The sequence below is a fragment of the Falco naumanni genome, chromosome 3, assembly GCF_017639655.2.
Source record: "Falco naumanni isolate bFalNau1 chromosome 3, bFalNau1.pat, whole genome shotgun sequence".
NCBI lineage: Eukaryota > Metazoa > Chordata > Aves > Falconiformes > Falconidae > Falco > Falco naumanni.
Genome location: NC_054056.1, coordinates 92,003,195 through 92,024,698, shown reverse-complemented (window position 1 = coordinate 92,024,698; position 21,504 = coordinate 92,003,195). Strand labels below are relative to the sequence as shown.

At 40.9% G+C, this 21,504-nt stretch overlaps 1 protein-coding gene across 4 annotated transcripts in view; it reads right to left on the bottom strand.

The window, feature by feature from the left end:
- The window catches only part of CPQ (carboxypeptidase Q), a 158,452-nt gene extending 139,793 nt beyond the window's left edge, over positions 1–18,659 (bottom strand). Inside the window, exons 1-2 of one of the 4 annotated variants that reach the window (XM_040587388.1) lie at positions 18,468–18,659; positions 17,295–17,394 (exon numbers count right to left, since the gene is read on the bottom strand). In XM_040587388.1, coding sequence (XP_040443322.1) covers positions 17,295–17,363 — 69 coding nt within the window. In that variant the 5' untranslated portion in view covers positions 17,364–17,394; positions 18,468–18,659. Of the gene's footprint in view, positions 1–15,970; positions 16,061–17,294; positions 17,395–18,467 lie in introns of those variants that run through there. The other 3 variants (XM_040587385.1, XM_040587386.1, XM_040587387.1) reach the window with 3 other exon arrangements.
- Positions 18,660–21,504: the final 2,845 nt, after the last annotated feature.

Sequence of the window (21,504 nt, the reverse complement as noted above, 5' to 3'; positions counted from 1 at the left end):
TTACGGGTCTTTTCACAAACAGCAAGTTAAACAATAGCTTTAGCAATATGAGAATATTAAGCTACCCTCCTTAACTATTCATGTCCCCTAACCTTGAGATCGAGGCAGCAACAAATTCTTCACAGTGACGTGTCATTTTCCCAAAAGAACAACAAAAATCATCTGTGATTTCATCTATGAATAAAAAATTTATCACACAGATATCTTCTCTCTTTGCAAGACAGGCAGGTCTTACACAACCAGGAACAGAAGACGGGTTATCTCAGGACACTAACAGAGAACTGCAAAATGCCTTTTATAGTCTGAGTTACTGTTTATTTGTGGTTATACTACACAGACAGCATTGGTGTATTTTTATTGCTATGCTCTGTACTTTCGCCATGTTCTTTCCCTTTGGACCAGTTAATTACATGCTCATAGACATCCTCTGCTAGACATCAGTAATTTTCTCAGGATGACCATGCTCATTCCCTGAGTTTTGCCAAGCTCATCCACAAACAAGCAAGCAAGATAAACTGATTTCTGCCATAAGACAAATTCTTGCTGACTGCAGTAAGACAACAACTTTGTAGAGTTAGGTTCAAAAACTTAAGGTTTGGGGTTTTGTTTAAGGGTTTGCAGAATCTACCAAAGCTGACACATTTAGTTGTTAAACAGAAGACACAGGGGGATTGTTTAATTAGTATTGGCCACCTCAAAGAACCCCCCAGCTACCAATTTCATGCATTTTTTCAATGGAGAAATGCAACCACAGTTATCACACTGCCCGTAACGAAGACATACTTCCTTTGCTCTTTCTGGCCGCATTCAAAACCAGCAGCACCCTTACTCCAAAGGCTGCCCCAGAGGAGATGCATTCACAAGACAAACTTTCTCCAAGAACTTTCCACTAAACACTGAGAACATACATGTCTCTGCAGCTTTTATGGATGTAACATACTCCTGCCACGCACAGCGTTTCACTAACTGCCACTGCATTCTAAGAGGAGTGTAACTGAATTCAAACCCTGGGAAAGGACAAAAGAATGGGAACGTAATTTATTGTGCTTTTCTTGAATAGTCCAGCATAATCTGTCCAAAAGTTAGCAGCATTCAGCAATAATCCCGTGCTAGGTAAAATAACGTTGTACTCACTCGGACTGCAGTACAAGAATCACTCCACTGCTAATTCAGGGAAAGAATAGCACATCTGTTGTCCCAGTCTCTGCAACATTATCACTCCAACAAATCATCTGGGAAAAGAGACTACTGATTTTTGCACATCTCGCTAATTAGGACTCAGCAAATGAACATCACAGTGCAAGCCAAATTGAAAAAAAAATAACAGGACAGTCACAATTGTTTGATGTGTTTAATTATTCACTGAATTTCTTTATAAGTTTAGAGCAAAATGAGATAGGAAGAAAACACACTTTGAGGAAGTACAGTCCTTTCTCCCAGTCCTATTAATGCATCGCACTCCATGTCTCTTCAGTATAAATTAACCATTTTCTAAATTATGGATAAGAATCTGGGATTCCCCTTGCCCTTCCAGGAAGCAAGGATGCTCTTTAGAGGTTACAATCCCTCTACTTTATTCCTCTGACCCTGTAAATCTCGCATGCAGGGGAAGGACACAGAATGGTGCCATTTCGATTTTGCTTGCAGCCTCATGTGTAGGGTATTCTCCTGAAAAGTGAAGCAATCAAGATCATATGAAACCTGCAACTCCCACCTTTCACTTCTTCAAGGGGACTTCTAATCACTAATATAACAAAGCAAAAAGTGGGAGCCACCATTGCTCCTCTCCCCATTTTGGGCAGAACTGAAAGCCATTCACATATTAGACACTGCATGTTTATACCAGATGAATCTGGCCTCTTCAGAAATTTCAGCAGGGCTCAGGGCTTAATCACCTCCAGCTTAAAGGGCTACACAGGCTCTCAGCTTTCCAGGATGCAAGAGTACACTTAGGAACGGTGGAAACTCTGTCGTCCAAAATGAGGATAAAGCTAAAAGGCAGTAATGTAAAACAGTTCCAGTTCTTTTAGCTTCAGGTGAAGTGGATAGGGGGCATCCAGCCAAGGCCATACCTGGATCCATATACAGAAGGAAGGATGTGGTCTGAATATACTCTATAGAAGAAAAAGATTTCTTCCTGCAAAATCCTAGCAGAACATTTCAAACGGGAAATCTGGAGCATGGAAGATGTACCCTTGGTGGGGGAAGATGAGGTTAGGGAGCACTTCAACAAGCTGGACATACGTAAATCCATGGGGCCTGATAGGTTGCACCCACAAATGCTGGGAGAGTTGGTTGATGTCACTGTGAGGCCACTCTCAATTATATTTGAAAGGTCATGTCACTCCTGCTTTCAAGAGGGAACTAGAAGCCAGTCAATCTCACCTCAATCCCCTGGCAAGGTGACAGGAGAAAATCCTCCTGGAAATTATTTCCAAACTTATGAAGGACAAGACGGTGACTCAGAATAGTTAACGTGGATTTACCAAAGGGTAATCATGGTTAATCAGCCTGACAGCCTTCTAGGACAAAACTACTGGCTTTGTAGATGAGGGGAGAGTAGTGGATGTTGTTAGCCTTAACACTAGTAAGGCATTCAGCGGTCTCCCATAAGGTCTTAAGGAAGCTGATGAAGTATGAACTGTTTGAGCTGACAGCAAGGTGGATCGAAAACCAACTAACAAACAAGCTCAGAGTGTTTTGATTATTCGTATGACATCTAGTGGGCAGCCAGTAACTACTGGTGTCCCCTAGAAGTCAGTACTTGGTCCGATACTCTTCAACATTTCCATTAACGATCTGGATGCTTGGCCAGCATGCAGCTTCAACAGACTTGCAGGTGATACAAAGTTAGGAGGAGTGGCTGTACACACAATGGTTGTGCTGCCCCTCAGAGCGAATGGAGAAACAGGCAGGCATGAACCTTACGAAGTTCAACAAGAGGAAATGAAAAGATCTGCATCTGGGGAGGACCTGTCCCCACGCACATAGATAGGCTGGGGCCACCCAGCTGGAAAGCTGCTTGGCAGAGAAAGAGCGTGGGGTCTCGGTGGACAAGCTGAGCATGAGTCAGCAACGCAACCTCATGGCAAGGCCAGCAGCCTGGTGGGCTGCACATTAGGAAGAGCGTTGCTAGCTGGTGGGGGGAGGTGATCTTTTCCCTCTACTCAGCACTGGTGAGGCCACACCTGGAGTATTTGTCCATTTCTGGACTCCCCAGTGCAAAAGAGACATACTAGGGTCCAAGAAAGGGCCATGAAGATAATTAAGGGACTGGAGCACCTATCCTGAGGAGAAGCTGAGAGAGCTGTGACTGTTCTGCCTGCAGAAGAAAAAACTCAGGAGGGGTTTCATCAATGGGTATAAATACCTGATGGGAAGGAAAGATGATGACAGAGCTGGGCTCTTCTCAGTGGTGCCCACCAACAGAACAAGAAGCAGTAGGCACAAACTGAAACATATGAAATTCCATCTGAACACAAGAATGCACTTTTTAACTGTAAGGGTGCTCAAACACTGGAACAGGTTGCCCAGAGAGACTGTAAAGCATCCATATGGGGAGATATTCCAAAGCTGACTGTGCACAAGTCTGGGCAACCTGTCACAGGTGACCCTGCTTAAACAGTGGGTTTGGACTAGATGAGCTCAAAAGATGTCTTCCAACCTCAATGTGTGATTCAGAATATAAAAAGAAGCCATAAACACAAGCTGAAAAGGTTTAAAAAAATCAAGGGAGACAGGTTCTAGGTCTCCCTTGCAGAAGAAAATGATAAATTAAAGGCAGAAAAAAGTGTTTTCCACCTCCAATGAGTATGAAAGAGAATGAAATGTACAACACAATGCTATGTTGGTAGTGCAATGTTTAATAGTAGCTAAACAGCTACTTTAAGGATGCTTCCACCTATGTCCTGATCCATTCGTATGTAGATAACTACTGTCTTTGATGCTAAAGGGCAAGATCATTGGGATCTTCATCTTTTATGGTGCCCTTATATAAAAGAGCTTTAGAATACCTAATCTGTAACAAGGCTAACTGGTGTTACCGCCATTAAAATCATTACAACACAAATTACCTAAATGTAACAGATGGAGAAGAATGAGAGAAAAAGGATAAAAAAAATATCTCAGATGAGAACACTGTCTACAGCAATCAGATAACTGAAAGAGGAGCAAAGGGAACAGAAATAGAATAAACAAAGCTAGAGCAATGCTTCTTCTCCAGTGTGGCAAAGTTTTCCCAAAATCCCAGTTGAAAATACAGACAAAAGAATACAGAGAGTTCACAAAAGTCATGGTTATGGGAAATGAGGAAAGAAAACAATAAATTGAGGATATTAACCACTTAATTGCTAGAGATCTGCTAAATCTGCAGAGTATCTATAAGTTTCCTAACCATGTACCATTTGATTTTCCTCCAAGGAATGTAGGAAACCTTGAAATCACACAGTGGTTTTGATAACATGAGAATAGACTGAAAAGCCCCAGGGTAACAAACTCACATGCTGCAGAGTGATGTCTGATACACTTAATAGCATCTGAAAGAAAGTTTGTTGTGACAGCTGTGGAGTAGGATAGCTGGAAGGCTAGGTGGACTTGCAAAATGAGGAGGAGATTTCTGCCTAAAAATAAAGTCATAGAGTTTTTCCATCACTAAGATAAGGGAGGTGGGGAAGAAAGCTTTATGATCTTGAAGAGTGAAGCAGAAAAGCAGACATTCCTCAAAGACTGCTTTCCAGCATTGTCAATATTCCTTATCTGGGAGAACACTTAATCAGTTGAAAAATCTTGGCTTTGGGAACACTCACAGTCAAAGTTATCATTTACATTACATTACATTTACTTAAGATGAGCCTTTTAACATCTAAAGCTAAGAAAAAGATGAGTATATCACAATATCGATACAAGACTTTGAATACAATACAAAATCTTACTACTTGGACCAAAAAGTCTAAAACTCCAAAGGAAACACCTGAGCTGCATTACCTTTACCAACTTCAGAAGAACTATCTTAATTTGCTACAACTGAAGCTAATGTCCTGAAATCCTTGACAAGATAAGTGTGACCTAGTAGTGTATGACCATATACACCCAGGTAGTGATACTGACTTATGTGGACAGTGTAAGAAATGAAATGTTTCAAGAAGGCTACGGATTAAAACAGAGAAAGTCCAAACGTCCCCAGAGATACTGCACACATAGCTCCTCATTTGGCAAAAGGAAAAGTTCATGGCCTATTTATACTCTGTATAGTGCAAGTACTGTAGCTTAACATAGGAAGGAAGCGGTGGAAGGAACCACACTTTTTCTTCACCTCCAAGCCTCAGAATAGTAACAGGCTATCTTAATATAATCTTATTCAGTAACTGCTTCTAAACCGGATGGCACTAATCCTGAAGAATCACACCCTAATCCTTGTGCAGAGTACTGTATCAACAAAGCTACAGAAACACTAGTCTGCTACTTCCCTAAGAAGCAGTGACAGCCAAGACAAAAACTAAGGCAGTGACAGCCAGGACAAAAACTAAGTTTAAAAAATAAAAAAAATAAAAATAAGACATTACCACTGAGCAATGCTTAGGCCATGTGGCAGCTGATATTACTCTTAACGAGCATTCAAAATACAAAGAGTTCTCAAAAGGAGTACATTATCTTTTCAGATGCAAAAGATGGGAATTCAGTGGGATTTTTAGATGAGAACAACTGAACAGAACAGAAATATTTAATGAAAGGAAGGCAGTTAGGAAACAATGACACTGAAATACACAATGTTGTTCATATTACAATGAATGCCAAAGTACACAGCTAATGCCAACTGATGGCATTGAAAGACAGCTTGGGGGAGGGTGCGAAAGATTATTTTGGACAATTAAATCAAAACATAACAGAACAGAACAGAGCTGCATTTATCTGCTATTCTGATGCTCAACTTCAGTGACACCTCCTTCAAGTCTGCAACTATTGCTCTAGTGTGAAAAAAAAGACAAGTTGCCTTCAGATGTAGAAATACTATGAAAACTATGAAAAAAATAAATATATTCACACACACACACACTGAGACAAAACATTAATGGCCTCTTACTAATTTAAGGAACCTTTCTTGACTGTAAAGGCCCTTGGGATAGACACATATCTTTGCACTAAAAACACACATAATATAGACACAAACTCTTTAAAACTGCACCTTTTTCTTTTAGCATTACCAACACGAGAAAAGCACACCCTTTTTATTAAGGCAATATAATCACAGAAATCTTTTACGAATTCTTCTGTATTTTCTGTACTTTCTTATATATATATAGAAAAGAATTAAATACCCAAGAGAGAGAAACAAGAGGCGCAAATTAAGGGGCACTTAAGAATTGCCAGCAAGGCCCCACACTTAAACATCTATCACCCAAAATTCTAAACTAAGTTTCTTTTTCAAAACACATTCAACAAGACATCTTGTATGCTGTTATTTAGCTAAATTATTCCCACAATTCTGATGCTAAATATTTTCTTTTCAAGTTTTTATTGAAAGACTAGCAGCTGCATCTGGCCAAAGGATGAAACTTATCGTCATACCAGGAGAAAGCCTAAAACAGAAAGTATGAGCTATGAGCAAATGATCAATCCATATCCCTGGATAGCAAAAGCTGCTAAAGTTGATGGATGGATATTGTAACAGGAGCAAACCAAGTTTCATTAGCAATAGTCAGCGCAGGGCTGTTCTTGTCACAGGTTGGGTCTGCTATGCCTTTGAAAGCCAAAAAGGAATCAAATTGCCAAGTATCTGGCACCTGCAGGCACTTCTTGGTGCTCCTCCAAGCAGCATTCCAGCAGAAGGCTGTTCAACCCTACTGAACACATGTATGCTTTATGTTGCTCCAGATTTTGGCCAGAAAGTACAAATACTTTGATGTCTCCTTCCAACAATTAAATCTGTTTTAAAGGTGTCTATATGTTATTAACGGTCAGAATATTTGCCAATATGAACCACCAAAATAAGTAACCTTAGTTAATAATTATGTAATGGAGTGCAACAGGCCAAGTTTTCTGCTATTTTATTCTATATACCTACAGTCTCATTTTACAGACTATAAGTAGCACCACAATTCCAAATTAAGTCAATAATTATTCAGCATTGCTAAATATGATGCGATATTTAAGAATATTATAAAAAAAAAAATCCAGGTTAAAATCACTGTAACTTTTCTGAACATCTTTTTTATTTGCTAGTTTTTTTCATGCAGTCTACTGTCCCAAGAAAAAGTATGCTCCTCATACTGCTGTAGTAACAACATTCAAGTAGTTTTGTGAAGCTGAGAAATCTGGTGAACATATTGCTAGACTCGTTAAGAAAACTGATATTCTAGTCTTTTGCCTCCATACTGTACGATATGCCCACTGAGCCTTCCTTTTCCAGAGCAATAAAGGATGAATTTGTAAATACAACTATATGAAAAAGGCACAGCGTCAAGAATTTCTCATTACAACTGACAAAAAAAAAAAGATCTTTATAATGCACACATTTCTCTACTTATATTAAGGGTGGGAAAGGATATTAATTTCAATGATATGTTATGAAGTATGTCATTTATGATTGCATCATATTCACTAGAGCATAATATTGGCACTTAAATATCATACTGTATTCCGACATATCAACATCAGACACAAATTGCTACAGATCAGTGGCAAAGTACAGTTGGGAGCATCATCCCATCACAGACTGCACTGCAACATACAAGCAAAAGCAAGCTTAAGAAGTTTAAACATAAAGAACCAAGGCAAAGAACAGACTGTAAACAAGATAAATACTCTTTACTTAATGAGCTTGATAGAAAACTGGTTTTCAGCCAATTCTGAGGAATAAATTAGCAAAACCAGATCTCCTCCTGATGTTGAGGAAAGTTCCAACACCATTTCTTCATCAAAGTTATGCCCCAGTGCAGCACACATTTGATCATGGAGCACTACAGCTACCATGCATGAGGCAGTTCTGATTCTGCATTTAACTTCTAAATTCTCCATTTTACTCCCATTTAAGAGATCAAAAAATTATCAAACGATTTTGCTACTGCAGGACAAAAAAATGTCAGTTATGACAACAGACATCCATCTATATTCATTAATTTCAGACCATTTAAGACCAGGGTCCACAGTACTACCCACTACACAGATATACTGAGACAAACGTGCATTTGGGAACTTATAACTACAGACAGACAGAATGGACAAGCAATCGGAAGAGGACAAACCCAGAAGTGACATCTCCAAGCAATTCAATTGCCACATGAAAGACATTTCAATTAGCATGACCACTCAGCCCCCTTTCTCCTGACAGCAATAGAAGCCAGTCAAAAGCTTGCTGCAGTGAAGCAAACGGCCATATTATAAAAAGTGATCTGGAAAACAAAGTGGAAAAAACAAAAACACCACCAACAAAGCCCTCAAAGAACATATCGAGAGTAAACACACCACCCCAGTTACAGAGAGGGCAGTAACAAATGCTGACAGCAGTGAGTCTGGGTAAGACAATTCCTGTTTTTCTGAGCCATGAAATTCTACTTGCAAAACTGAATTTTTAAAGATGTGTTTCAGTTGTATTGTTGGGGTTTTTTTTAATAGAGGATAGCAAAATAGTTATAAATGTAAACAATTACTGTATCTAGCTTGCTAGCAATAAGTATTTGAAAATGTCTGTTCTCAATTTATTTTTGTTCGCACACTCACACAGCTGGCACATTTCTCTCCAGAATTCTCATGCAGTGAACTCAGAAGATCCCTCATGCAGGTAACCCATGAAACAACTTACACTGAGCTCAGATAGGTTGGTAAATCTCAGATAAAAACTGACAATTTTCTGTGTAGACTAAATCCAAGCATGAGAAAATATGCACAGGGAAGCCCGGATGTATAAAATTTTCATGTGAAAGTACCTCAATGCAAAATTTGAAGGTAATTTTGAATATTTAGTTCCCAAACATACATCTTGCTACTACCAGCTACAGTTGCTTTGTTTTTTAATGCAGAAGAGAGCAACACACTGCGGAGAACCAAAGAATAGCCGAAACCTGAATGAATGGACGCCAATTTCTTAATACCTTTTGATGAATTACCATTCTAAGAAAACAGCTGAAACAAAAGAAACTTCTCTCTGAAGCAACCAAAAAAGTGACAGCATAAACCTGAGCAGATGTTCAAAGTCTAATCAAGAGTCTAAAACGCCTTTTAGAGGACTGTGTTGATTTCTCAGTACACAGAATTATCACCAGGAAAAGCAGCTATACTAGCAATTTATACATTTGAACCCCATTCATGTGCTTAAATTAGAGTACTTGAGTGCAGCAGCATTGGACTAATGTTATTATAACAGCACCTTCAGAATACCTGATGGAAGTACCATTGCCAAAACCTATTCAGGAGCTACCCTAGAGATAGCTTTCCAAATGGGAAAAAATATTTGTGAGAAGGAAGGTAGTTTAATGAACTATGAAACTCCCTTTTCTCAACACAACTATTGCTTGAATGTCATGGTATTAGAAAAACAAATAGAGATCTAGCCTTCAAAATCCTCACAGGTTCTTCATCCTAGCTGCCAATCTATCTGTGGTACCATATGGTTGATTCAGGTGCTTAGCAGGGTCTTGAATGTGACAATACAAAAGCTGATACTGTACTTGAGTGTCATGCTAAGGGAAGAGACTGACTTTGGCAAACATAAGCTGACTAGGTATACATATACATCATTTTCTGGCACACATTTTACAGCATCTGCAACACTATTGAAGACGGAATGTGATCAATCTTCTCCCTGCAAATACGATATTACAGCATCTTACTGACTTTGCACTGACATGATTCTGACCCTGCACCTGACCAATAACACTCAGAGATTAAACTATGCCATAAAAGTACAGGAGAAAACAAAACAGCCAGAATATTCCTCCTAGGTCTTAATTACTTCTGCATAGTTCAGACTGCATGAGGAAAAGCTGACACACAGGTGTCAGCTCCCAAACTCCAGAGAAGTTTTTACACGGGCCATCTTTGAGAAAACCAGCTCACCACCACTGCCAAGAACATACCAGGCCCAGGTGAGTGACTGCACCTGAGCTCAGGAAGCACTTCACACAGGGCCTTCAGCCAAGCAGAGCCCAGAGAGCCCACAGCTCCTTTTCCAGAACCCAGTTATACATCCTATGCTTCTGGTATTGCAGGTGACAGTCACAAGCTCCTGGGTCTGCTGAAGAAGTTATGCCTGGAACACAATAAAAAGTGAAGCTATCTAGACACTCTTTAAATTGCTATTTAGATCCAGTGTTACTAAACTGGGCAGGGACCCTGGGTATGAGGACAGCTCTGGCTTTTATCCTACCTGCTAAGTAGTCCTCTGCAAGAACAGCTTTGGGAACACAGCCTTTTAAGTATTGCTAGTCTCAACACTAATCATTAAGGAGACAAAAGCTTGCAGAAACAACCCACTTAAACCATTTTACTTTGATCTAGCTATGAAATGGTGATTTTCAAAACCACACATTTGCCCTGTCATAATCACATAAGATTCAGAGGGCTTTATCCACAGCATGAGTAAAGAAATCGTTTAATATTTGGGGCTCTGGTGTTACTAGTATGAGGAAAAAAACAGCGCCTCCATCTCCTTCAGCGAATCCAGATGTTGTAAATGTCAGTTTCTTCATGAAATAAATGCAATTCCAAATTAAAATGAAACTGGTATTGGAGGATTGCTTACACTTGGTTTCGATTTTATCACATAAATCATCTTGCAAGCAGGAGCAGTTGATAAGGTAGATTTCACATGAAGTTACAACTGCTCCTTCATTCAGAAGCAGCCAAAAAGTCATCTTTGGCTTCTCAGTGAAGTGCTGATCCTTTCAGGATGATGGTCTCACTGCATGTGCCCACACTTCCATGATTTCTATATTTGGGTCACTCCTCAGAAAGCTCTTCTTTGAAACCATTTGGAAGATGGGCCGGTACACAAACAGTGCTTTGGGCAACGAATTATGTATCAATCCTGCTCCCCGATTACAACGACTTCCCAGTTATCCATTGGAACAGATCTGATGCAACACTAATCCTACACCCCTTACTCCATGTTTATCAACAAGGTCTAACTGTTAAGAACAGCGTACTTAGCTATAAACACCTGGAGAGCAGGCAAGGTCAGCAAGAAGTCTACATTTCTTAAGTTTACTATCTCATTTAATTCCTAGAGTAAAGCTTTTTCTACAGCAAAGTTACCTTCTGCTTTCAGATGAGCAGCTGAGCTTGCACAGACCACCACCCGCAGTTGCAGCAATGCTTGCAGCTAACAGCCCAGCTGTTACCTCACCACAGCTAAAAATGTTTTCCAGAAGAAGAGCTAGTATTAGCTGACTTTCATCCTTCCTATGCTGCTTGTCTGTAGGGACAGGAGATGTTAGACAGCATGTTTCATTTTGATAAATTTGGGAGGCTGCATTAGACAGATGCCTACTCTAATTATTATTTATCCAGTGTGCATCTGTTTTTTTTATATACAGTTCACATACTGATAAGCTCCCAATAGTTATTTTTATATAACATTCTTCAAAGGAACTTTCCCATGCTCCTATTCCTGTCTGCATGCTCCTCAACTGGGCTGTGTGTCCCAAATTTTCAGAAAACAGTCATCGTAGAATAGTTTGGGTTGGAAGGAATCTTTAAAGATCACCTAGTTCAATTCCCCTGCAATGAGCTGGGACATCTTCAACTAGATCAGGTTGCTCAGAGCCCCATCCAGACTGACCCTGAGTGTTTCCAGGGACAGGGCATCTACCACCTCTTTGGCAACCTGTTCCAGTTTCACCACCTTCATTGTAAAAAAATTCTTCCTTATATGTAGTCTAAATCTATCCCCTTTTAGTTTAAAAACATTATACCCCTTGTCCTATCACCACAGACCCCATTAAAAAGTCTCTCTCCACCTCTCTTATAAGCCCCCTTCAAGTACTGAAAGGCCACAATATTCTCCCTAGAGCCATCTTTTCTCCAGGCTGAGCAACGCCAACTCTCTCATCTGAATACATTTAATTCTAATACCAACACACTGAGAACAGAAGTAACAAAGTGCCGTATCTTCCAGCATTACAACAATGAGGAAATGCCAAAGGAGATAAAGCAGCATGTGAAAGGGGAGAAAAAAATTAAAAATTTTACTACTACTGCCCCAAAATATAACTGTTCTGACTTTGTTAAACCCTTGAGACCTGTAAATGCATGACAGTGGGACTGACAGGAATGTGGTTTGTAATGTAATGATGAGATAGCCGAGAGGGCTGCACCACAATCACAAGAAAATGGTGCTGGGTTTGAAAAAAAAAACCAAAAGCAAAAAAACCCAAACACCTAAAAACATTCATAGAAACATCAGATATGCTTTACAGACATATATACCGTGCATTTTTTTAAGTGCTGGGCTCATCTCCTGACTTGAAGTCAGAGTGAAAAAAAACAGGGTTCACTTTATATGTTTGTGGGGTTTTTAAAGCTTCTACCTTAAATAAACCTTGCCATATGATCTGATTGAAGAAACACAGGATATATCACTATTGATAATGACAGTTCCTCAAATAAAGCTTAAAACATGCATTTATTTCAGCCTAAAAGCTTAAACCATAAAACACTTTTCAGAAACTTGCTTCACAAATAACATCAGATGGGAGAGTATGATGTGAGGAAAAAAAAAGATACCATTTCTAGCCATACCAAAATTCCCATACTAGAGAAAGCATAAAGTGTTGTTTGCTTATGAACACAAAATAACCTACGCTGTTGTGTCAGAAGGATTATCTTTCTGGGCCAAAAAGTCAGACATACTTTGAGCAATGAGAGGACTGCTAACAGAAACACCACTTAGCACTGGGAAATAGCTTTTCCTCTAGGGAAAAAGACTTGCAAATGAGTTTCCATCTCACCTACTGCAAGATATAAACACAGAAAGATAATCATGTTATTTCAACCACCCCTTTTTTCAATGAAACAAAAAATTCACTGTCCCAGTCAAAATACAGATGCGAGGCTGAAGACACCACTGTCACCTGCTAAGAGCACAGCAAACTTTTAGGAGATGTTTTGACATTCAACGTAAGCTGTTCTCTCCAAGTTTCTTCAAGTTTGACCACCTTCTCTTCTCTCAGATTTGCCAGAACAGTCCAAAATTGCATGACTACCCCCATATGATCCACCTCTATCATATATGGTGGGTTTGCTATGCCAGGTCTGTTTAATAATCACAGCTCTAGTGTACAGCAGATAGCACCACAAAGCAAGATGTATCTGCCAACTTGGGTGGCATCACTTGCTGGAAAAAAGCACATCTGTCCTCATTTAGTTACTCTCTGAAGGGCAGCCACAGAGATAATCCTGCTCATTACCACCCTTCCTGTTAAGTTTTCTCTTCAGCTGTAAAACACAAGAACAAAATGAAGCATGAATCACAGACCTTAGTTGCAGTCATAATGGATATTAAAATGAGTGTTAAGTGTATTTTACCAGCCTATGGACCGGGCAACAGAAGATTTGGATCAGTTGTGGCTTAAGTCCATCTAGGTCCCAGCTACAGTGGCTCTGCCCTCCACTAACTGCCATTCACCTGCACTAGAACTTCATCCATAGAGTCAGCAGCAAGCTGGTTCTGGGAACCAAACCAGTAAAAAACATTTATTCTTTGCAGAAATTAATAATGAGCATTAGTACCACGAGGTTACTGCCAAAGAGAAAATGGGGATATACTACCCAAAGGAAGATTGGACTGTGGCGGTCCCTGCAGCCTGAAGAGCAGACAACTCTGCTCTTTCCACCACCTCTCCTACCTGGGTGAGGATCGCTGACCAAGGGACAGGTGGGTGGGTGGGGTGGAGACCTCTGCAGCAGCTGCAGGTAAATTAGACAAGGGTAGTTACTCAGAGCCTGCACAGAATTTTCCAAGCATATTTCTGAGACTTTTTTACTTCCGAAAACCCTCCAGAGATTCCTTACCCAACAACTATTTCATGACAACCAAACTGAACAAGTAATTAAAATCAAGTTGAGTTTGTTTTCTTTCTAGGATATCTTACAGTGCATCACTGAGGTAGAAATTGTCTGCTCTGTGTATTTTTCAGCAGCACTGAATACATTACCTGAGATTAGTAATGTACTTTTCTGCCTTATCTAGTTGTCATAAGAGAAAATATTAATAGCCCACTGCAGCATATGATCAATCTTAAAGAAATTAGTTACTTACAATTCTTTCTGCTTCCAAAGCAATAAAGAATTTCATTAAACTAAAACTTCAATAAGTGTTTTCACAGTCCACCACATTAGAGCTCTCATGTCTTGTATGGGAGAACACGACCAGAGAGGGCACTAGAAGGTGAGCCCTGTGATTCAGAACAGTAAAAATCAACAAGATCAGAAACACTAACCTCAAAACCTGTGGAGAGTAGAAGGGGAAACCATTACAGATGAATCAAATTTATGCTTTGGTCTTCAAAAGTTACAGATAAAAAAGTGGATGCTTTCCCAACGGAGTCTATTGGCTCAGCTCTCATTTTAAGGCCTCAGAAAAGCACATTTCTTTCTCAATTGTCTATTGGTACATGCATAACATTACATAAGCCCCTTTTGTGGGGCTACTTGAAACATAAAATTACTTTTGACTCACTTGTCTTATGTAAATTCACAGTCAAGTGCCTCTTCTGAAAAATACTAACACAAAAATTAAAGGCACCGGATATCAATATACATGTAGCAGATGAAAGTTAGAAAAATTGGGGGAAGGCAGAAGAGTGATCTCACTCCCTTTCATACAGAGTGTTCTAGCAGGAAATGTACTATCAGTGCATTTAAGTGAAAGATCAGACACCACAACCAGCAACTGGAGAAACAGAAAGTAAAAAAAAAAAAACAACCCAACAGATATATACTTAAACCCAGAACTGTTTTCTCACATCAGAACTAAACCAGGCCTCACAGGGGTGACATCAATTCTCAGATGCACAAGATGCTGCATCTGTGGGGTCACAAAACAGGTTTGGGCAAATCCTGAGCTTGTGGAAACTGTCACTGTTGTACTGAATGTAGGATGGTCACTCAGGCACATTTAAAATAAATCTTGTGATGTAAGAGATGTCTATGATAGGTGATCTGAGATGAACCTCCTCTCATACAACAAAAGGATCACTGATTTAAAATTTGGTTTTGAGCATTGAGATAAATATGACTGGAATTTTTCTTTTCTGAAACAGCATTAGGATCTTTTAAAGTCAGTTTTTAAGATCACAGGTCTTTTACCATACCTCTGATTGAAACAGGTAGTAAAGAGGAACATTTTGCCAAAATATATAAACAACTTCTTTGAGATGCATTTTAATCTGTATGTCTCTTAATTAGATACTTCTATCAAAACCCTCTTGGCAGAAACAGCACCGAAGAGATTTTCACATTTTTCTCTCACCCACTGTGGAGAAAATTCATCAAACACTTCTATGTTAACTAGATTTAAAAGACTCTTGAGAAAATATTACTATTATTAATACCAGGACAGAAAAAAATAATCCAAATGAGCTGGGTGTTTGAACGCTCTCCATTTCAGATAAGCAAATAAACAGGCAAACATTAAATAAATCAATAAAGTCTAAAAAGCAACCCCACCACCACTGGTCCATTCCCTCTGTCTCAATAACAGAAATTAATCCTCTTGTAAGATCAAGGTACCCAAATTATCATTTTTTAAAACTACAGGCTAACAAGGTTAACATTTTTCTCAAGCTGACATACAATTTTTTCTTATATTGTAAAACCTAAACAAAAAAAGAGCAGAGCATTCTCTACAGATTCTATCAGAAATACTGACTTAATCAAGTAATTGGCATTTAGAAGATTACAAAGCTGAGCTAAAAATTTACCATTGCCATCACAATGAAAATGTAAGTGACTAGGGTCAACTGAAGAAAGAACTTACATTTATTTCACTACTTCAAGATTATTGCAGACATCTGGTAACAAAAACGTGAAAGATTACTGCAATGCAGTTTTTGACAGATAATATTTCCTGTAGAGACAGAACAGAAAGAACCGTAGAGCTTCAAGACTGTAATCATTTTGTACATTTCTATGTACAAAGTACTTTTTAAAGAAATATTTCACCCCTGCAGGTGTTATCCCTTAGATGTACTGCCATCCTTCATCCTCATCCTCCCACAACTGGAAAGAAAGGAAGAAATGACAAGACAAAGTTTTCAATCTTAAAATGAGAAAGTTTTATACACTATAGCAGGGATAGATAAAAGAATCCCATGTGCATTATGAGTTCATGCAATTGTATCAACGATGAGAGACTCTGTAAGTTGCTTTCTTTCCCAATTTGGCATTGAAGACAGGCAGACATTTGCAAATCCATGTTATAAAACAAGTAAGAATGTATATGAGCTTTTACTGACAGATATCTCCCAACAGGGGTCAATGCCAGGTTGGTCTTCCCCAGCCCAGATCTGCAATCTCTTCTTATCTGATTCAGTATTTAATTGTTCTGCTGTTCAAAAGAATCATATATATTTTAAACACCAAGAAACAAGACTGGGTAAGTCAAAGGCTTTGTATGAATCTCTAAAGTTGCGGTGGGTCTGATCCAAGTATATCTGCACAGAGTTCATCTGAAAGACTGAAGTTTTGGTAAAGTACAACTGATTGCAAGGCACAACTCATAGTTGTTACCCAAGCTAGAGTGGGTATGTCTAAAGAAATGAGTCAAAATTTACAAGGAAACACGAGATGTAAGAACTCTTACTATGGCAGGCTTTGTAGGGTTTCTTTGGGCAAAGTAGTGTTTGAGGTTTTATTCAAAGTAATAACCTAACAGGAGGAACACCAGACAAGACTGCAAGATGATTTCAGAAGTAATAGTAGGTAAGCATGAGAAAGGCTCTTAATAAAAGCCTTCATTCTCTCAGAAAAATAACCAGAGCAAAATCAAGGCCAAACTCTGTCGCCCTAGCTTAAATATTACGAATTTCTCTAGCTAAAATAGAGAGATGCATTCTAGACAGACACAGATGTAAGCAGTTCTTCCATTCCCACACAGGGGATCTGTTCTACGTTCATACCAAGCATTGCTTTGTAAGAAACACCCACATGCTCCCCTTTCATCGACAGATTACAACACTTACAGTCTTTTGATACAGAGGAGTGAGCAGATGCGGAACTGTCTCAAGAAACAGTAAAAATTAATCTAATTTTGAACAAAGTTGAAAACACAGACAGGCAAAATTTTGAAAATTAAGGCTTACAAAACAAGTAATCAGGATTTCAGGTGTTGCACATGTGTGGCCCTCTGAACAGGTGCTTTGGGTGCTCATGCAGCACTTAGGATCAGGTCCCAAAACAAGTAATCAACAAGCAAACAGAAATCCAGTGCTTGTATTTTGAATTTTCTCTTCAGTAGTTCTGAGCAGACTTCGTAACTTGTCAGATGCAACCACTAGATTCAAAAGGCTCCTCCCTATTTAATACTTCCTTACCAAAGTCTGAATCAGCTTGCAGAACTTACATTTTTCATGCTTTTTTCTCCCTCATATATATTTTAGTACTTCTATAAAATATGTATTCGCATATACACATAAACAAAAAATGTATATACATATATAAAAATGCCTCTCATACACTCTTCCCTTTTGCATCAATTTGAAAAAAGTAGTCTTTGAAGAACAAAGTCCTGTCAAAACAAATCAAATGAGTACTAGTTACTAGATTTTCCTACTTAGAAGCATTAAACCACTCTACATGCTGGGACCTCTTCACTATGAAGTGGGCTGTAAAATGTAATTAAATATCTAATGCATCCATCTGGTATTTATGGGTTTTATCCATTCGCAGTGGCATAGCTTTCAGCCAGCGGCTGCTGTGGGCTTTGTTGGTTTCAAGGTCACCGCAGCGCACCATGCCGCACCTAATGCCAACCATGCGTCCCCCGAGCACGTGTGCAACAGCCAGCTACAACTCAGGGTCAATATTTGCTTTTAAATTAAGAGGAAGGACAAGGCTAAGTTGGCATTTCTTGTCACATAGTGGAGCGGCCGTGTTCCTGAAGGGCAACCAAGCTGGTGTCCCCCTCCAGAGAAAGGCGGGAGGGCGGCCATGAAGCAGGCCCGGTGGCCCGCGGCCAGGCTGGGGGCTGCAGCCCACCGACCTAGGGCAGGCCCGGCCGGGCCCAATGCTGAAGGCCCCACTTCGGGGGGCTCCCCAGCATATGCTGGCAGGGCTTTAAAGCCAGACCTCGGCGTGAGGAGACGGGGCCGGGTCCCGCGTTCCCCTCCTCGCCCGAGCCAGGCGGCGGAGCCTGGCCCCCCACGGCCCCGGGACAGCGCCGCAGCCCGGCGGAGGGGCACGGCCGGCCCGGCAGAGCGCGGGCCGCCGGCCCCTGTGAAGAGGAGGATGAGGGGACCAGGGGAAAAAACACGCACCTTCCCCCTGCAGATCGGGCGCCAGCAAGGCCCGGCCCCCTGCCCCCGCCCGGCTGGGACGATGGGGGAGGAGGAGCGTCGGCGCGGTGGAAGGGGCGGGCCACCGGGCGCGCCGAGGCCGCCTGAAGTAGCGTGGAAGCCGCTCAGGGCCCCGGCCCGGCGCTGCGTTGCGGGGGAGGCCGGGCGTTCCCCTCCCCCCGCCTTGCCGGCGGGTCAGGCCGGGCCGTGGCGCCTCGTAGGACCCTCGGAGGCGAGGCGGGCCCGAGCCGCCCCATGCCTGTCGGGGAGGCGGCCTAAAACTTCGCCCACGCACCACCGCCAGCCCTTCCCGGGGAGAAGCGAACGGGCGAGGCGTGAGGCGGCGGCCTGGGGGCTGGGGCCGGGGCGGCCGTGGCGGTGGCGGTGGCTTCCCGCGCTGGGAAAAGCGGCTCCGCGGCGCCTCCCGCACGGGTGACGTTGCGCTCACTGAAGTAAAGGTGTGCTTATAAAAACCGCTTAGGTAAATGAGTGCCGCTTCTGTAGGCAAGATCTTAAAATACAGACGTGGGTCTTAACCCGCAAACGCTGAAGCTCTTGATTGGTTCTGTTTAAGTCAGTGGAACCCAGGTGCTTACAGGTGTTTTTAGGATCAAAGCCCTTGGTGCATTTCCAAAAAAGCTGCTGTAGCAGGAAGACAGTGAAGAACTTCACCCTCATTCAACACCATGTTCCAATATTCATGAACTTTTTGCCCAAGTGAAAGGACTGTCATACCGATGAGCTTTGTGGGGTACCTTGAGGATGGTTTGAAGCGCATGTTACAAGGTAGTGACTGTCCCTGCCAGCCTGGCTCCTCCACCCATTTGAGGTCACTCGTTTGTATTTTTTCACTTGTATTTTTTAGTGTACCGTCTGGATGGTACATTTTTGCGGTTGGGGATGTCCCCTGCTGTACAGCAGGTCACGGAGTGGCGTGTGCAGGTGGGATGCAACAATACCTGCGGTTCCTCTCAAATTGCCCCCACCTTTGGCAGTCCTGTTCCACTGAGGGTAACAAAGTAACTGTTTAAATAAAAAAACCTACCCAAGAAAATGTCTTTAGAGATCTGCCTACCTGTCTCTTTCCTGTGCATTCTGTATATTCTTTACATATCACACCCTATAACCTCCAAGTATCTGTCTGGGATTGCATCTCTAGAAATAGATTATACACAGTAATTAAGTAGTTATGTGTCACTGTAAGTCATGCAAGCAAATATTCCATCCTCAAAGGTCGGCTGTTGCACCCACAACATCTTGAACTTAACCACCAATGTATACCTTTTTGCTTCCAACGAGAGAAAGAACATGGGACAGATCTGCATGAGCAAGCTCATGTGAAAACTGTACTTGCAGGATTTGAATTTAGGATTTTGGTTGATTCCTGGGAGTGATTCCTTCTCTCTTCATTTGCTCCTTTTACAAGTAAGTTCCCAGAACTCGTTTCCCAATAATTTTTCCTGATTACCTTCCTCTGTTAATCCTTCCATAGCTGAAGAGTCACAAGGTTGAGTGATAATAAGCCATCTTTTTCCCCATCATCAAATAGTCACAAGGATGGAGAAATCTTGGCATTGCTGTCATTAATCCTAGGTCAGAGGGAAGAGAGCACACTGTTCATGGCTTTTGTTGTCCTTGCCCAGGAAGCAGTAAGAACAAGTAACGAGTTGTAACAACAAAACCTACCTCCCTACCCCCCAAGCCTCTTCAGCCAGCAACATGCACACATCTACTTATGGGTTTGAAGCACATCAATACCAGCTTAGCCTCAGGAAAGGTATTTCCATCACACCCATCTCTTACATTTTTTTCTCATATTTTGCATTATTCCCTAAATGCATAGTTTTGTTTCCCTTTAGTTTGCAGCTTCAGGACTTTGGGATTGCTGTTATTCCCTCCTCAGGATTGTAATTGCAAATCAGGGAGAGGCTGAAGCTGAGGAGGCCTGTACTCAGTTTCCCAGACTTTATAAGCAACTATGCTGGGCAAAATCCTAGCACCCCTCCACGCCGCCCCATTTACAGAAATCACCTGTGTGACCTATCTTGCATACTTCTGAACTCATTAAGATTATTCAGGTGCTTGAAAGTCCCCGTATGGATGTATCTTTTCAGGACTGCTGTGATTATACTGGTAGGAACAGTGTCAGAGTCAAGAACATAATATTCAAGAAAGGGATTGGATATATATGAATGTCAAAAATAATCAGAATTACCTGATTGTAACTTGGTGCTTCAGGGCATAAACTGGTATCTAACTCCAGGAAAGGGGAATTAACTCTAATGTGAGGACAGATGACAATTCTTACTGCTGGATTTTTTTCCACGTTCTGTTATGCCATATATGAAGCAACTGGTAGAGTGTGCTGTTAGGCACAGGAATACTGCCTGAATGGATCCTGAATCTCTTCTGATAGGCCTGTCACTTGGTACCATGCTTTACTCTGCACAGAATGGGGGTGATGGTTGATGCTATTTTGTTGTGCTTTGCTTTTCCAGTCTGTTTAGGCTGCATGTTTTTTGGAGCAAGGACTACTTTGGTAGAGCTCTGAAATTTATTGAAGTCTCTAGAATGTGAACATATTAAAATAACAAGAAAAAAATCACCAGCGTATTCACATATTAATTATTATGCAAAGTGGGGAGGGGGAGGGAAGAAAGTACAAGATTCCTTTGAAAAGCTGCCAGCACAGGTCCAAACACAAAAGGTGTTTGAAGTGGGAACACACTGTACCAGCCTGAAGGAATTACCAATATACCAGTTACCCTTGTTTAGAAGCATGCTCTCAGTTTTAATTTTATGACATTTATTTTACCAAAGCATTTTGTTTTTTGACACAGTCTCCCAAAAGTCTCCTCCAGGTCCACATTTTTCAGTACCACTAGAAGGTGTATTCTTCATTTAAAGTTTTTCTTTGTTGGTTTGCACTGCAGGCAGATAAATATGGACTGCTAATTAGTGCAAAATTCAGCTTTTATTTCCTCTTATTTTTCAGTTAAAGGAGCTGAAAAGAAATATT